At 40.9% G+C, this 18608-nt stretch overlaps 1 protein-coding gene across 1 annotated transcript in view; it reads right to left on the bottom strand.

Moving 5' to 3' along the window:
• LOC132832154 (collagen alpha-6(VI) chain-like) overlaps positions 1 to 18608 on the bottom strand; it is a 115578-nt gene that overhangs the window by 63452 nt on the left and 33518 nt on the right. The window contains exons 8-14 of the mRNA XM_060849903.1: positions 17497 to 18072; positions 14791 to 15360; positions 10906 to 11264; positions 8874 to 8952; positions 7736 to 7881; positions 6580 to 6672; positions 2788 to 2841 (exon numbers count right to left, since the gene is read on the bottom strand). Coding sequence (XP_060705886.1) covers positions 2788 to 2841; positions 6580 to 6672; positions 7736 to 7881; positions 8874 to 8952; positions 10906 to 11264; positions 14791 to 15360; positions 17497 to 18072 — 1877 coding nt within the window. The remainder of the gene's footprint in view (positions 1 to 2787; positions 2842 to 6579; positions 6673 to 7735; positions 7882 to 8873; positions 8953 to 10905; positions 11265 to 14790; positions 15361 to 17496; positions 18073 to 18608) is intronic.

Raw genomic sequence — 18608 nt, forward strand, 5'->3', positions numbered from 1 at the left:
TGCCAAAATGAGCAATTTCTCATTTTCCCATTTTAGGGGGGTGGCATGGTGGCTCAGTGGTTAGAACTGCTGACTCACAGCGCCAGGGACCCAGTTTAATTCCAATCTCGGGCGACTGTCTGATGGGATTGTTTCTTTCTTCCAGTGTCTGCATGGGTTTCCTTCGGGTGCTCCGCCTTCCTCCCACAGTCCAAAGATGCGCAGGTTAGTTGAAATGCCGATGCTAAATTGCCCATAGTGTTCAAGGATGTGTAGGTTAGGTGCATAGTCAGGGGAAATGTAGGGGAATGGGTCTGGATGGGAAACTCTGAGGGTCGGTATGGACTTGGTGGGCCAAATGGCCTGTTTTCACACTGCAAGGATTCTATGAGACTCAATCTGTCAGATTTCTGTGCACTCTGTCAACCTAAATCAGTCTGAATCCCCCGTTCATAACATTCTTGCTGCTTATTTTTGTGTCATTTGCATAATTAGCCAAAATGCCAATCAATCCCCTCATCCAAGACATTGATATAAATTTTAAAAATTCTAACCCCAGCACAGAATCCTGCAAGACACTACTCTTCACAACTTGCTAATGAGTAAAAGACTAGCCAATCCATCTTCTAACCATTCTAGTATGTGACCCCATTACCATATGCTGTTATTTTCTGCAGTAACCTTTTATATGATACTTTATTGAAATGCCTTCAGGAAATCAAATTTCAGTACATCAACAGGCTCCTCCTTATTCTTCAAGCACCTCCAATAAATTGGTTAAATATGATTTCCCTTTTACAAAGCCATATTGACTCTTCCTGATTATCTTGAGTTTTTCTATGTGCCTAACAATAACCTCCTTAATGATCAAGTTGAACACTCTATAACAGATGTCAAGTTAACTGGCCTATACATTCATGTTTTCTGACTCCCTCCCATTTTGAAGAGAACAGTTATATTTAGTTATTTCCAGTCTGATGGAGCCTTTCCAGAGTGCTTGAATATTAGCAACACCACATCTATGACCTATTTAGCAGCCTCATTTAAGTCCCAATGATGAAGTTCTTCTGGATCTGAAGATTTGTCAGTCAGCATCTTATTCATTTGCTTGTGACCATTGTCTTGGTGACTCTAACTGCAATGAGTCACTTTCTCCCTTTGAACTCCTGATTTAAAGCTAATACTGAGATTTTTTCTTTCTAACCATTATAGTTGAAATAACGCCACAGAGGCTGGTATGCTGCCAGCAAGTCATCCTTTATTTACAGTCACACAGTCAATGGACTCTGACCAGCTCGCTTACAGCCTGTCCCTAGAATGAGGAAAATCCCTCTGACTCCTGTTTGTACCAGATTAACAACTCCCAATCAGGGAACTCATACTCAATGAGATCCATGTGGCCAAACCCATTCCAATCACACAATAACATTGACAGAAGTAAAATATTTGTTCAGTTCGTCTATTTCCTTATTGTCTACTGTTAACAGTCCATTCTCATTCTCTAGAGAGTCATCATTTACTTTATTTACTCTTCTTTTTAGATACCTGTAGAAATTCATCCTGTTTATTTTACATTGCTAGCTAGCCTCCTGACATATTCTTTGTTTTTACTCTTGATTAGTCATTCTCTGTTGTTCTTTATAATCAGACCAACCATCAGTCCTAACGTTCCATTTTATGCAATTATCCGCCAATCACGTTAATCATTCAGCAATTTAAAGACTGTTATCCCTGAGCTCATTGTGTTAGTATTGGCTAAGGGGTTTAATGGGACTCAAGTAGGCCTCCTGTGGCTCCTGAAGGCTGTCCAGCAAAATGTGTCAGGCGTCCTCATAAGGTGGTTCCCTTATTGAAGGTACCTAGTCCTTGATTGAGAACCCAGTATCACGAAGAGTGAGGGGCAACTGAAAGTCATGCTCTTGCCATTGCAAATTCCCCTCTTCCTATTCATCACTGACCCTCTCCCATGTCCTCTCCTCATCCTGCTCCTTTGTCCAGAGATCCAGCATTAATCCTCAGGGCATTGCTGGCAGCAGCCACTGCTCCCAGTGACATTCCAGAAATGGAGAGTTTCTAATTGCTGACTGGCTGGCAGCCTTTGGGGGCAGTTTTTGCATCCTACAGCACCTGTAACAGGATGGGGTTTCCCAAGGTTAGCCAGTTAGATGCTTGAGTACACTTAAATTTGGGCCTCCTGCGCAGAAGACCTAAGTAGCTCCCAGTAATTCTTCAGCCGATGAAGTGACCCACATCACTGGAAATAAATTCCATCCATTCCAGTGTGGAAAGAGGCTGTTTCCCACACCCCCACCCTAACCCTACAATTACCATGGCTCATTTAAACATCCCTGGACACTAAGGGTCAGCTTAGCATGATGAATCCACCTAACCGGCATATCTTTGAACTGTGGGTGGAAACCAGAAAACTCAGCAGAAACCCAGGCAGACATGGAAAGAACATGCAAATTCCACACAGATACCCGAGGCTCGATTCGAGCTGGGACTCTGGCACTATGAAGCAGCAGTGTTAACCACTGAGCCACTGTGCTGCCCTATATCTCTTCTCCAAAGTGTCTCTTTTCTGTATGAGGTTTGGCAATCTGTACCAAATTGTAAGCCATCTCAACTCTTTTAAGGATGGTCTGATTGATGCAATTTCTGACACCATGCACTCATTTTATCCAATTGCAAAGTTTTGTTGACTCAATCAAAAATAATCCCTTTTTCTTTAAAAATGCCCAGAGTTCTTTCTCATTTCCATGCAAAACCTCATTCATCTCAACAAACATTTTCAGCTTGTCTACTTACCATACCTCCATCTTCACCTGCATAACCCAATGTTCCTGGTGGTCCTAGGATGCCCTGCAATAATATCAGTCACATAAATCGTAACCCAACAGGCATAGATTCAGAGAAGATCATTTCACTTCTAGGTGTTTTAATCTATTTCAATAGGTGTTTGAACTCATTAGTATGATCAAAAACCCATGCGCCAGGAAGGATTCAAGTTCAATTCTTGGTTTTGAAAGCACTCGGTCTTTGTTATCTGCTAGTTTGCTACTCATTGTCATGAGATTAGGATAAATTCAAAGTGGAGACTGGGGCCAATGTCTCATCAGATCTGCCTTAGTAAATATCGCAAGGCCCTTCACAGTACACAAGAGTTGTATCTGTGCCCTTATCCTTCATAGATAACAGGGACTCTGTTTTTAACTGAGTTCCTGCCAAGCTGAAAGACAGGACCATGCAATTGCCCTCAAAATCCTCTGTTCACAAAGCAAAGAAGAAAATATGATGTCTTCTCCATGTTTCAGTCCAGCAAAATATTCCATTTGACAAATTGCCTCAGACACGTTGGAGTCAAGAGTGTGGTGCTGGAAAAGCACAGCAGGTCAGGCAGAATCTGCAGAGCAGGAGAATTGGGCATAAGCTATTCATCAGACACTTTGGAGCCACCTTTCTGCTCCCCAAGCAGCCAATGCAATTTTACCAGGAGTGTGGTGGACCGATCAGAAAGTTGATAAGAATGCAGAGTTAGTGGATCCTCTGCTGCTGGTTGTTACTATGATAACAATATTGAGATAGATGCTTTTGTTGCTCTGGTATCAGTGGATGCCTTTGCCAATAGTAAGGTGTTTACTTATTTTTATCCCATATTACAATCAGAGGCCAGTACATAAAACAAAACAAGGTGTAAACATCCCTTTAGTGTAGCCCCACCTCGGTGCCATGGCCTGAAGTGTATACATTGGCCCCTCCTCCACATACTGGGGAAAAATCAGCTCATTCACAAAGGGGAACAATAAGTCCTTCAAAAACTGTCAATTATACATTGACTAAAAATGGACAGTTGACAAGAATTTCTTCATTCTTCATAGCCCATCAATAGCTGATATGTTGGTGTTCCATCAGTAACATTCAGATGATCAAACTGATCACCAATACTTTGACCAAGCTGGAAGGTTTAAGAGCAGACACTCCTGTTGATTGCTTCTAAGTCAGGATAAGAAGATGGGTTGGTTTACAGCCTTCACTGTCTAGGTTTGCCAGTGGAGGAGATTTTGTGAATGGGGCCCTGATGCCTAGATTTTGAGCCTTTAAGGAAAAGGCAGGAAAATAATTGGAGACAGGTTTTCCTAACTTTCTAATTTATCTCCCACCAATGCTCTCTCCTGCTCTGCCCTGAATACCTTGATGATCCTATGCTAATGTAAAGTTCCATGGATATCAGGTATCTTCTGACTCTCACCAATGAGAGTATAGACAGTGGGAGCTGAGGTACCATTTCACCACATGGAGTCTGACAGCCATTCTCAATCATGATTTTATTCATTTTCCATAAATAGGTGGCTCTCAGCCTTGGTTTCTATATAGCATCAGAAATCCTCTTCTTTCACAATTCATGGTTGTGTAATTAATTGAAATTAATTATTAGAGCTTGGTTGAGGTCAGCAAAATTAACACAGACCTAACACAAGCATAGATAGAAAACACACTGTGTCACAGTGGTAAACTCACTGAGCCACTCGATTGATGAGAAATGTTTTCTAATTTTATTATGCAGTGCTAATAGAGACTTTGTCCCCAACATCAGCATTGCTAGGCACCCACTGAAGAGTCCTCTTAGCAGCTCCGTCAAAATTAATGGGTCAAGAGGCAGTTCCCTTCATTTATCCAGCAATGCTCTCCCCCTGCACAATTCCTTTATAAGAACTGTAAACTATGGAACAAGCTGTAAGATCCACAAGGGGGTAATAATTTCATCTGCCAGTATCACAACTCACCTCTTCCATCAAGTGCCCCCACCGCCCAATCCCCTCTTTAGTATCCCCAAGAAAGTGGGAAATCCAAAATGGTGGATGGAAAAAAATCATAGCTGTAAGAGATGCTCCCTTTTTGAGATTTTTTTCAGCTGGAGCTGATGGCAACATTTGGAATACTGCATTTAATTCTGGTCTCCTTCCTAAAGGAAGGATGCTGTGAAACTTGAACGGGTGCAGAAAAGATTTACAAGGATGTTGCCAGGGTTTAAGGGTTTGAGCTACAAGGAGAGGCTGAAAAGGCTGGGGCTGTTCTCCCTTAAGTGTCAGAGGCTAAGAGGTGACCTTATAGAGGTTTATAAATTATGAGGGGAATGAATAGGGTGAACAGAGAAGTTTTTTTTCCAAGGGTAAGGGGAGTGCAAAACTAGAAGGCCTAGGTTTAAGGTGAGATGGAAAAGATTTAGAAGTAGCATCTTTTTCAGGCAGAGGCTGGTGCATGTATGGAATGACCTGCCAAAGGAAGTGGTGGAGACTGGTACAATAACAAAATTTACAAGACATCTGGATGGATATATGAATAGGAAGGGTTTAGAGGGAGATAGACCAAATGCTGGCAAATGAGACTAGATTCTTTTTGGATATCTGGTTAGCATGAACGAGTTGGACTGAAGGGTGTGTTTCTGTGCTGTACAACTCTAAAGAATTATCAGTCCAATTTGCAAGAGAGCCAGCATAGTTTTCTTGAATTTAACACTAAAGATCTGGTGCACCCCACCATTCAGCAGTCTGGTCTTGTTCATCAATCATCTACTCAGTGATTGGAAGACTAAGGAGAGAAGGAAAAGAAAGAAATTGTGTGCTTGTCTCTGGTTGCCTCCATGCCAATAAATCTTGGTTGGATTAATTTGATGTTAGTCATTACAAGACAAGCTGCAAACTCCCTTGTAAACTAAAAGTTGGAACACCAAGGTACATGTTATTTATATAGTCTCTCTCCCATATTCCCAGCAAAATTACAACAGAATTCCATTGGAACATTTGCCTCACAATTATAAAGAGATCTTCAGAGCCCAGCAGAGACCATTACAACATTCCCATCAACATTAAAGCTCATTAAATTGGTTTAGTGTTTTTTAAATGACAAATGGAAATTCTTAAAAATTGACATTGTATAAAAACACTGCAGAGACTTTTATTTCCTCATTGTTGCTGAAAATATTAAAATCATTTAAACATACGTTTAACATGGTTTGTACTGCCAAATTAAATCTTCTTTTTGAATTTTTTCTTGGGTTGAGGCCTATATTTATTTTTTAATCTCAAGTTACCCTTAATGTAACTAAGTGAATTGATAGGCCACTTCAAACAGCATCTACAAATTAATCACATTTGAAGAGGGGTTCTGCTGGACTTGAAACATTAACTCTGTTTTTCTCTCTCTACATAATTTCTATCAGGCCTGCTCAGTTTCTCCAGCACTCCCTGTTTTTATTTTAGATCTCGAGCATTTGCTGTACTTTGTTTTGCTATGCAATCAGAGTCATCTATTGGCCAGACCTCTTACAAGCCATAAACCACAGTAACAAAATAGGCCATTCAGCCCATTGAGTCTGCCGCAACATGCATGTTTGCTTCCCAATAGGACATTCATAAACCAGCTGGTTTCTGGAAAACTTTAACAACTTTGTGGTCATTGTCCTTGATGTATATATTTATTTTAAGCTGTGTTTATCTGGTGGGATTTGAATGGTATTTTCTGAGTACTAATAACCGTAACTGTACCTGAATTATTTTAACAAATCTCAATCCTAACAGTAACAGTCATATTTTGTCTTACTTTAACTCCTTGCTCTCCTTGTTGTCCATGTTTACCCGGTTGTCCTAAACACTTGCAAATTATATCACAGCATTCTCTTTCTGCAATTGTGTCCTGGAACAACATACAATTTTGAAAATATTTAACCAGGTTTAGCAACATTTTTTATGATTGACATATTATCCTGTCTTATTTTTGCATCCGTATAGGGTGAGGAACAATTAGCTTCATATAGCACCGCAATGAAGGAGTTTTATGGAACTGTCACATGCTCCCTTCAAAGTAAATATCAAATATTGTGTCTAGTTCTAACCTCCAAGACAGCAGGGAAGATCTTAATCAAAGTATCTAATTTCATGTTATTTTAGGATTGGAGATTGAAACTATACATGTAAACTAAGAGAAATATCTGGTTTGAGTGACTGATAAATAAACCAAAAGTCTTTGCAATTCAAAGTATAGCCAACATTTAACTAATACAGTTGAGACTTGGACATGAGAAAGCAAGAAACAATGGGTGGCCATTTTCAGAGTTTCTTGTTGGAGATGAGATGTCTACAATTGATTTCATAATAGGTTTAGATTATTTATATGGTTTCCCAGAACAAAGGGTGAATTTGAGGACAGAAGACAATTGGGGAATCTCAATCTGAGGCATCCCAATTTGTGCCATATAGCTGTGGGAATAGAATCCCTGTCCCTGACTTCCTCCCTCAATACTGATGCTGCCAAGGATGCAGCCCTGGTGCTAGACCTTACCTGTCCCAGGCAAACTTGAGAACAGGTTGGTGGCAGGCAGTTGGGCAGTGAGAACGCCATCCAGAGATTTCTCTTGAGCCCAAAAACACCAAATGAGGAACAAAAAAATTCTGTTCATGATGTTTTAGACAATATAAGCGATAACTATTAACTTCAGTATTTTTGAAGAGCTAGGTCTCCAAATGTAAGCTCTTGGCTGTCTTAACATACTATGAGCAATCGCATATTGAACTAATTATGCATTTGGCTGCACAGTTACTGACTATACTTTTGTCAGCTAATTCACTTCTCATCATTCAAAGTCTAATTGAGATCAGTTTAGAAAACAACAAATGACTAAATCAATGGATTGTTTTTGGAAATTAGTTTTTTCCTAAAACTTGTTCCTGATGTTAGGTTTTCTTTTAAAGTCACTTACAATCTCAGTGCGCAATGCATCCCCAATATCACGCATTCCAATGGCCAGTCGGCGTTTGTAGCCAAATCCTCTGCCAAACTCCAGTTCATGAAGCTCATCAACGTCGACAGTGTTTTCCATTGCAACTGTGATTAGGGCATTGACACCTGGTTGGAAAATTAAACATTGATTGCCCACTGTTAAAATCTGTCAGCATTGATCAGGTTATTAATCAGCGTGGTCCCAGTGTGGAATGACTCATTCATCTGCATTTTGGGTTCTAGCAATTGACAGGCATGCGAGATGAACTAAACATTCTGCCCTTTCATAATTTTTCTGCAACAAAAATGTATGTATTGGTAATTGCAGAACTCATTGCAATGATGTTCTGTTTTTTATATGCACTTCCTACAAAATTGCATTGGCAGATTGATTTATTGGGTTTCACATATCCTTCAATTCACATATTCTCTTGACAAATCTCTCCTCTGTTCTTTATTCCTAGTTATGATATGGGCAACATTTTGGATGAGCTCCACCACTCTCTTCTCTTGCCTTCTCGCCACAGAGGTATACACCGTTTCAATATGGAAAGGTTTAGTTTCTTGCCCAGCTTAAAAGTCCTGTTCTATTTGGCTTGGCAGTGGAAAACAGCATGAATTTGTTCTTTCCCATTTGTAACTAATTTAAAAAAAGTTCTCCATATCCTTCAGAATGTGACAAAACCAAAGGATCTATCAACACAAACATTCCAATCTTTCAAAATCTCAACCATTTTGCTGTCATTAAAAGCATGGCATTGTATAAGACAGAAATGGAAGAAATAGAATGTTTGAGTATCCAACAAATTGTCTGTTAAAATCTTGTCACGATGACGGAAATGGGCACAAATGTTTCTCATAACTTTGTTTTGATTTCAACAATGGAATCTCTTTGTTCTAAATGTCCCATAATGTTATGAAAATTGAAGGAGGATATCTATCATCATACCTAAGACAGAAATTAACATCTGTCCCAGATGTACTTGCCAAAACCCAATAGAAAATGTAATCCCTGAATGTTTTTTGATTAAATGTTATTGTTCAGTGCCAACATTCAATATAATCAGTATTCCCCACTGTTTTCAAAACATGCTCACAGATAACCCCCAGTTAGTTACCATTAAGCCGGAGTCTGTTTGATGCTTCCTTGAGTCTATTCATGCTATCCGCTATTCCGTTCGTAAACATCACTATCATCTAAAGAGACAGAGAGTTGTAAAAAAAAGTTAGAAACGGCAGATTGGAACATTCTGTAGTTTTGACTGAAGACAGTCTGTAATAACTGAGTACTTTGTCGGGTTTCATGAAGCATTAGCAATAGCGGACAAAGTAAAGCAGTCTTACAGAACAAATAAGGTATATTGCCACAAAGAATAGGAAGGCCAATTATGTTTTGGATTAGTCCAGATACTAGATGCAGATAATAATGTAACGTAAGGATTAAAGACAAGCAGAAGGAAGTTAAATGCACCATTATCATATTTGGTTAATACAGCACAAGTCAAAATTAGAACAGAAATAATGAAGGAATGAATCTCATGATTGCCCAAAGTACCGTTAATAGGCGTTTTGTGTGTAAGTTCAGCTAAAAGGCAGAGTACTAAACGTAATGAAAATAATGGAAGTTAATGATCAATCTAAATGAATTATACTCGTCATAAGAAGTTTAATGCCTATGATGAATGTGTTTACCATTGAGCAGGATTAGATATCATTTACGCTCCAACAATATGTCAAGGAGATTGGTTAAAATTTTACAAATACAGGGAATGCGGGAGAAACTCAGCAAGGTTAAAGAATGGTCAGGTTTTCTTCCTCGATGTTTGGGAATGACAGCACATCCATGTCACTATGGAAATTAATGTAACTTAGCTGCAATTTATCTCACCATGATCGGCATTTCAGTTGGATAGAATATTATTGTATCCCTTTAGCAACCCCTGATATTTCTCATCAGACTAGTATTGATTATGGTGATATTATATGATAAGTAATATCAGAATGAAATAAAATCCTAAAGTTGCTCACTGTCCATTAATGATTACAACTCTTATTAAAAATTCAAGTGTAGTTGTTGTGGAGCGTACAAGGTGAACATCGGTTGAAAATAAAATTAAAGGATAATGCAACATCCTGTCAGTTTTCCAGTGACACATGACTTTAATGAATTGTCAAGGACCTAAAGGTGGATGGAACAAATATAGAAACATCCAGAAGTTATAAATTCTACATGTTATAGACTCGACAACCAGATTTAATCTTTCTATGGTAATGCACCACAAGGATATAAGGGTTGCTGTAGATCAGCACTTCCCAAAACTTGGACTGTAATCATCATTGGGGTTGCAGAAGCAGTGAATGGGATCACAAACTCCATCACCATCAGCCAACGGGTATTTGCACTGGCCCTGCTACTTTCTCGATCTCCTTCCAAGTTTGCCTGTTGAAGGGGCAGCATTCGGAAAGTTTGTGATTACAAATAAACCTAAGGGACTATAGCCTTGTGTTGTGTAACTTTTGACCTTGTCCACCCTCTTCCAACACTGGCACCTCCACATCATCCTCACAAGTTGGAGCAGAGGGGAGCATTGCACCTGGTGAATGAATGGGGAGGTTCCACAGAGATTGCACAGGCCCCAAAGTCTTAATGAAAAGCTGCTTATCTCACTTTTGCAAATTGACAACTGCAAGGCATCTACCGGGTACGGGCCCAGGTTAACAGCCACCATCTTTATGCTTCAGGACACATGTATGGATGCTATCATTAAACAGGACAATGTACAGCAGGACAAATGCACGACCATCATCTTTATAGGAATTAATGTTCAGCAGGGATCAGCACACAGCATGAGAGTGGCTGAAGAGTCTTCAGCCATCAAAAAACATGGAGAATCTAGCTGAAATCTAGGTATTTGAACTAATTTCAATTTTACAATGGATATCTGGGATCACATTAATTTTCAAACGTTACACTGGGAAATGATTTGGAAGCTTCCAAAAGGACAAAATAGTGGAGAAATGGATAGGAACTGTGCAAAACAAAGAACACCAGAATAGCACATCTGCAAAAGTGGTCAGACGTTTTGCTACTATCCCATATCTGCTTACTTTCACTAAAAACAGATAACCTCACATAGAAAGGAATTTTACCTTCACATTTTTGCCCGACTCCTGCTCAAATTTGCTTGCAAACGACAGCAAATAATCAGCAGTCAAACTGATCTGGTCCATCGCTGACAGCAGAAATGATCTTGCCTTTCCCAAGACATCTAAATTATAGCTTTCGAAATTGGAGTCAAAGCGTGTCCTTCCAACTCTGTCAGTGATGTGAAATCCCGCCCTGACATTGAGACTGTAACCTGCTATGCAGCTGATGTTCTGTAAGTCCGTCATTCGTTGGATTAGGCTGTCCAGGTACTGCATCTGCAGGTTCAGCTGGCTGCGGGCTGTATTTGAGAAGCGTGCTTGACTAGGGAGGTCAACTCCCACAGCAACATCAATGGTACATCCTGAAAAAAAGAAGTAGCTTGTCTAATTAGGGCAGTGAAATTGGTAGCTCTAACGCCATCGTTGTTTCTACTTTGACAATAATAACAAGTGAGTCATACAGTGTAAGAATGCTGTATGACCAGATGATGCACAATGATCCTTTGCATCACAACTATAGGCAAGCAGTGGAATTATCCTCCCCAGATCCAACATCTGCACTTTGGTGGGATACAAAGCTGAAATGTCACAATGTTGTCCCATTTCCTATACCCCGGACAATCCCTATGTTAAAATATCTTCACCAAAAGTGATTGCTAGGACCAGAGATGGGTTAGGAAGCCGCAACTATGATTTTCCTTTCATTCCTTCTTGGGTTAAGTCATTGCTGGCCAAACCAGTGTTTTATTTTGACTGGCCTCTATCATCTGATATGGGAGGGGTAATAAACTTTTCATTTACTATGGGATGTAGGCATTGCTGGTTAGGCCAGCATTCATTCCATATTGAGAAGGCAGTGGAAAGCAACCTTCTTGAACCGTTGCAGTTCCATGTGGTGTAGATAGAACCATAATACCATTAGGGAGGGAATTCCAGGATTTGATTGAGGTTTTTGAAGAAGTAACAAAGATGATTGTTGAGGGCAGAGCAGTAGATGTGACCTATATGGACACTAAAGGAGCAGTGAAATACTTTCAAGTCATGGATGGGAAGTGGTTTGGAAGGGAACTTGCAGTGGATGGTGTTGCCATCTGTCTGCTGCCCTTGTCCATGAGGATCTTTGATGCATTTTTGTAATGCATCTTGTAGACAGTAAATGATACAACTTAAGCAACTGTTTTGCCTCAGGACCCTGTGATCTGGGCCCTTGTGACTCCTTGTGCCCACCTCCCTCCAGTAATTTTGCGGGAAGTTTACAATTCTGATGTCGGTTTCCCTCTGCCCAGGCTCACATACAATTCCCAATGAAACAGCCAGTTCCAAGCAAACATGCTCTATACGCACTTGACTTTTAACAGGGATTGATGGAAGTGAAGGTGACATGAGTAATGTTCGGGGCTGAAGGAGAGGTGAACATTGCCAATGCCCCCACCCCTGACAATCATTGTCAGGGGTGAGGTAGGAGTGAGCAATGCCTGGCGGGGTTGGGGGGGCTGGGAGGGGAGAATGAAAGGGAGTTGTGCAATGTCAGGTCTACAGGTTAGTTAATGAGCATCAGGGGTTGATATGTGAGTGAACATTGTCAGAGAGGATGTAGATGATGTGAGAAATGTTAGGGGAGTGAGGGAGAATTGAGAATTGCCAGGGATTCTTCAGGTATGGTCTTATAACAGCACTGCACAGTTACAATGTAACTTGCCTACTTTTATATTGATGATGAGGCTGAAGGAGATTCCAGATGTAGGCAGGGCTGAAGCCATGGAGCACTCACCATGGAGCAATACCTTCATCCCACAAATGAATGAAAAATACAGAACAGTAAGTTTCCTTCCCGAATGGGCATTAATAAACCCTAAGGATGTTTACAACAATCTGACAGCTTCATTGTTACTTTTACTCGGACAATGGAAGATATAGACTGTAGGGAAATAGATGGTGACATCTTGCAAAATGTCCAGATTACAGAGGAGGAAGTACTGGATGTCTTGAAATGGTTAAAAGTGGATAAATCCCCAGGACCATTTCAGGTGTGCCCGAGAATGTATCAACGATAGTCACAGATGAGGTGCCGGAAGACTTGAGGTTGGCAAACGTGGTGCCACTATTTAAGAAGGGTGGTAAAGACAAGCCATGGAACTATAGACCGGTGCACCTGACTTCGGTGGTGGGCAAGTTGTTGGAGGGAATTCTGAGGGACAGGATGTACATGCATTTGGAAAGGCAAGGACTGATTTGGGACAGTCAACAGGGCTTTGTGCGTGGGAAATCATGTCTCACAAACTTGATTGACTTTTTGAAGAAGTAACAAAGAAGATTTTTGAAGGCAGAGCAGTAGATGTGATCTAAATGGACTTCAGTAAGGTGTTCGACAAGGTTCCCCATGGGAGACTGATTAGCAAGGTTAGATTTCATGGAATACAGGGAGAACTAGCCATTTGGATACAAAACTGGCTCAAAGGTAGAAGACAGAGGGTGGTGGTGGAGGGTTGTTTTTCAGACTGGAGGCCTGTGACCAGTGGAATGCCACAAGAATCGGTGCTGGTCCCTCTACTTTTTGTCATTTACATAAATGATTTGGATGTGAGCATAAGAGGTACAGTTAGTAAGTTTGCAGATGACACCAAAATTGGAGGTGTAGTGGATAGCGAAGAGGGTTACCTCAGATTACAACAGGATCTGTACCAGATAGGCCAATAGGCTGGGAAGTGGCAGATGGAGTTTAATTCAGATAAATGTGAGGTGCTGCATTTTGGGAAAGCAGATCTTAGCAGGACTTATACACTTAATGGTAAGGTCCTAGGGAGTGTTGCTAAACAAAGAGACTTTGGAGTGCAGGTTCATAGCTCATTGAAAGTGGAGTCACAGGTAGATAGGATAGTGAAGAAGACGTTTGGTATGCTTTCCTTTATTGGTCAGAGTATTGAGTACAGGAGTTGGGAGGACATGTTGTGGTTGTACAGGACATTGGTTAGGCCACTATTAGAATATTGCGTGCAATTCTGGTCTTCTTCCTATCGGAAAGACGTTGTGAAACTTGAAAGGGTTCAGAAAGATTTACAAGGATGTTGCCAGGGTTTGAGGATCTGAGCTACAGGGAGAGGCTGAACAGGCTGGGGCTGTTTGCCCTGGAGCATCAGAGGCTGAGGGGTGACCTTATAGAGATTCACACAATTATGAGGGGCATGGATAGGATAAATAGACAAAGTCTTTTCCCTGGGGTCGGGGAGTTCAAAACTAGAGGGCATAGGTTTAGGGTCAGAGGGGAAAGATATAAAAGAGACCTAACGAGCAACTTTTTCATGCAGAGGGTAGTACGTGTATGGAATGTGCTGGAAGCTGGTACAATTTCAACATTTAAGAGGCATTTGGATATGTATATGAATAGGAAGGATTTGGAGGAATATGGGCTGGGTGCTGGCAGGTGGGCCTAGAGTGGGTTGAAATATCTGGTCGGCATGGACGGGTTGGACCGAAGAGTCTGTTTCTATGCTGTACATCTCTATGACTCTAGATTGCTAATTCCCAAATGCTATGATGGTGTTCAAACTCAGGTTTCTTGCATCATCAGGTCAGTAGTATAACTATGAAACTATCATACCCAGCTAGACTGCATTTGTCATTTTTAACAAGTTTGAGAAGATTTGTAGCTCAGGTTGAGGATCTGGATGTAAGTTTGCTCGCTGTGCTAGAAGGTTTGTTTTCAGTCACATCAGTGATGATGTTACCTAATATGGTGATGAAATGTCTGAAAACGAATCTTCCATGTCATCATTAAATCACTGCATCTGGAAGCTGGATGAGATACCTTTCTTTAATCTGGTGACCAAGATAGAGGGCAGTAAAAGCAGTGGCCAACTGAAGAAGAGAGAGAAAGAATCATTCACTCACCTGGAACTGGCTGATCCTTACAAAGACTGCGGGCAATCCTTTGTTTAATCTTGCCCAAATCTCGAAAACTGTCAACAAAATAGATCTTGTCCCGTGATCCGGAGATTTGGAGAAGCTGTTTCAGATCTGCCTGCCCTACCCCTACGGACAAAATTTGAATCCCGTTGCCCCTCAGGTTATCAGCTGGGCCTATCACATTCTCTTTCGACCTCCCATCAGTGATCACGATCAGGAACTGGGGCACGTTCAAAGCTTTCCGACTACCTGCCTCTCTCGTGAACAGCCTGGTCGCTTGCATCAGCGCTGATCCAATTTGAGTGCCTTGATTCAATTGAACCATTTTTTCAATCTCAGTCATCAACATCTTTCTGTCTGGGAAATCCTTCAGGTCAAATTCTTTTTGAAACGATGTACTGAATTGAGCCAGACCAAACTGGCACATACAGGGGACAATACTGAAAAAGCTAACCATGTTTTTCATGAAAGATTTAATGTAGCTGAAATCTTCAGCAATTATGCTCTCAGATCCATCGACTAGAAAGACAATGTCTGCTCGTTGAAGATCACAGACTATCAAAAGAAAAAAGTATCCAATTAAAGATTTGCACAAATTATCACATTTCTCTCTTCCCCTAATCTTCTCTTTTATGGAGGTGCTCATGTTCAGAGTGTGGTTCATATTTATTGTCAACTTACAATGGTATGTTGGGTAGTAATTTGCCCTGATATATAGTGTCCGCTTTTTAAATGTTTGGAAATTGTGTTCATTCTCCACCTCTTTACTTTCTGCTCTGTCTAATTGCTCCAGGGCTATTAAAACATTTGAATCAATCTATTCAGAGATGTTATGACATAGCTCTGGACCAAGTGAAATTTGAACCCAGGCTTCTGGCCTAGAGATATGGACACTACCACTGGCCTGGGTAGTAATCCAATCAGTTTCACCCCGGTCAGTTTTGCTCCAATAGCAGGTAAATGTTAATGGTAAGTAACAGTACCAGAACTTTTAATGTGGGTAGACAAAGCCCAAATCCACTCCAACTGAAATGAGAATTGAACTTTTTTTCTTTTAGCAGCAGTCAGATCCATACCAGCTATTCAGCCCCATTACCCTCTCAATTTTAAGCCTGACCTTCCACTCAAAGGCATTCTGTAACAAGACCTCCATATCACACTGTAACAGGGTGCAAATTGCTGCTGGAATTAGCCTTCTTAATAAGGTTCAGAACCACTTGGCCACAACAGACAACAACATGCGATAAGTGTAGACAATGTGAGAAGTGCTATTTGTGTCCCTTGATCCAACCATTCTCCATTCCAAATGTGCAAGGAATAAAGTGATCAGTCATCCATTGGTAGCATCATAGTGTTATAGAGTTATAGAGTCATGCAGCATGAAAACAGACCCTTCTTTCCAATTAGTCTATGGTGAACATGTTCCCAAATTGCATTTGGCCCATATCCCTCCAAAACATTCCTATTCATGTACTTATCCAAATGTCTTTTAAACGTTGTAATGGTATCTGCAACAATCACTTCCTCTGGAAGTTCATTTCACACATGAACCACGCCCTGTATAAAAATGTTGCCCCTCATGGCCTTTTTAAAGCTTTCCCCTCTCACCTTAAAAATATGCCCCCTTGTTTTGAACTCACCCACCCTAAGGAAAAGACCCTTGCAATGCACCTTATCTCTGCTTGTCATAATTTTAAGGTTCCCCCTCGATCTCCTATGCTCTGCTGAAAAAAAGACTCAGCCTTTACAGACTATATTTATAATTCAAATCTTACATTCCCAGCAACAATCTGGTAAATCTTTTCTGAATACTCGCCAATTTAACAATATCCTTCCTATAACAGGGTGACCAGACTGGACACAGTACTCCATAGAAAGTGTTACCCCTACCTGCCCTGATCAGACATCCAAATATTAAGCAGAAAATATATTATAGTGAACCACACACTGGAACCTTAGCCATGATTTCCTGTGGTGGGTATACATGACACTCCAAGTGATTACAGCCAGGGCCCCAAGATTAAACCTGGCATGTTCTTGGATATTCCAAGTAGTGTATTCTTCAATCATTAAGGAAGCTTTCATGCAGCTTGAAATTGTATTCTACATTTTTTCTATGCTGGAATTTTCAACCTAAGTCTGTTCTGCTTAGAAACAGTCAAAGTTTAGTCTTGTGAATTGAGGTCATTGTTTCTCAACACATTTGGTACATTCTATGTAATACAGGAGACAGGTGCCTGGGGTCTACATTGTACCTATAGTGCCCTGTACGCCACCTTGTGGAATAAAAATGCCAAAGGGAGCCTTGGCACATGTACAAAGCTCTTTAGCCATCACCCCCAAGAGATCTTCTTTAAATTAGCCACACCCCTCCCCACCAAAGTGTAATGTCTGTTTTTGATGGATATTTTTAGAGAGGTTGATTCAGAGTAAAGGCAAATTCCTGTCTCCTATGCTTGTTGCTGAACTGACAGCTTTAGTCTCTCACACCTGCCTTATGTTTGTTGGAAGGTGGTCTGCCCTATTTTAAACTGCATTGCTGACTGGATAGTAAAAAGCCTTCATGAGCCAAAATAGAGTGAGGTTACCTAACCCATACTCCCATTCTCAACTGATATGGAAAAGCACTATCAGACTTTTAACTCACATTTCTGCCCTGAACTCATCACTAGATTACAAATGTTCCTTTACCTGGATTTGTGTTTGTACAAACCAGCTGTGAGAAATCCCTCACTATGTTTTTCAAGGCGTCAAAGTCTTGAACATAAAGGTAGTTTTCCCTCGAGCCTCCGATGGCCTCGAGCTCTCTTTCATTGGCTCCTGCTACCCCCACAGCAAGGACAGTCACTCCATCCTCTCTGATGTCCTCCGCTGCCCCTGGTACCTCTGATGAATCCGCGGCTTCTTCATCAGTAATCACGACGACAAACTGCGAAACCCCAACCGTCTGCCGACTTCCTTTCTCGAGGGCTAAAAGTTCTTTGGCCTGTTGAAGAGCACGCGCAGTGAAGCTGGGTCCTTCTTTCATTTGCATTCGATTAATCGCCTGGCGGACCTCGTTTTTGCTCCCGAACTGGCTGAGCCGGAATTGAACGTCAGGGTCGTTATTGTAGAGTATGGCGCCAAACTGAACCTTGCTGGGGGACACATCTGAACTATTCACCAATGTCATCATGAATCTTTTCATCGTCTCAAAATCGTATGGCTGTATGTCGCCTGATCCATCGACCACAAAAAGAATATCTGCTGCTTCAGTTCTCAAGCAGACTAAGGGGGGATAAAGAACAGCAGGAGAATTATTGTTCAATCTTTACATGATTCGGAATACTCACATCCTACTGCTGAAACTAATCATTTTACAGCACTGACAGTTTAGCATCTGATTGCCTGAGAAAAGTCCACTTAAAACAATGTTATTTGCCAAAACAGCTTGTACCCCTTGGTGGATACTTATGGAAAAGACTAGTGTAACTCTTTCTTCTTGGTCTATGGGCATTTAGTATCTGACATGTCAACAATACAGAAATTCTAAGTGTAAGAGTTTCCAAACCCACCCTCAGCCGTGTGCTTTCCATGGATTTGTTGGTGACAGACAGAAGATCCAGTCCAAATAAAACTCTAAGGAATTTACAGATCCTGCCCTTTGTTCCGGACCTTTCCAAACAAGGAGGAAGTGGGGTGGTATCAGCAAGCCTTAGGAAATTTGACCTCAAAGACTTCAGTAAAGAGCCTGTTGAATATTAGTTACTGATGAAGAGTTACATCTTAAGGTTAATTTCTTGTTCTCCAATTCTCCAGTAATT

This window comes from Hemiscyllium ocellatum, chromosome 34 (assembly GCF_020745735.1).
Source record: "Hemiscyllium ocellatum isolate sHemOce1 chromosome 34, sHemOce1.pat.X.cur, whole genome shotgun sequence".
In the NCBI taxonomy this organism is placed as follows: domain Eukaryota; kingdom Metazoa; phylum Chordata; class Chondrichthyes; order Orectolobiformes; family Hemiscylliidae; genus Hemiscyllium; species Hemiscyllium ocellatum.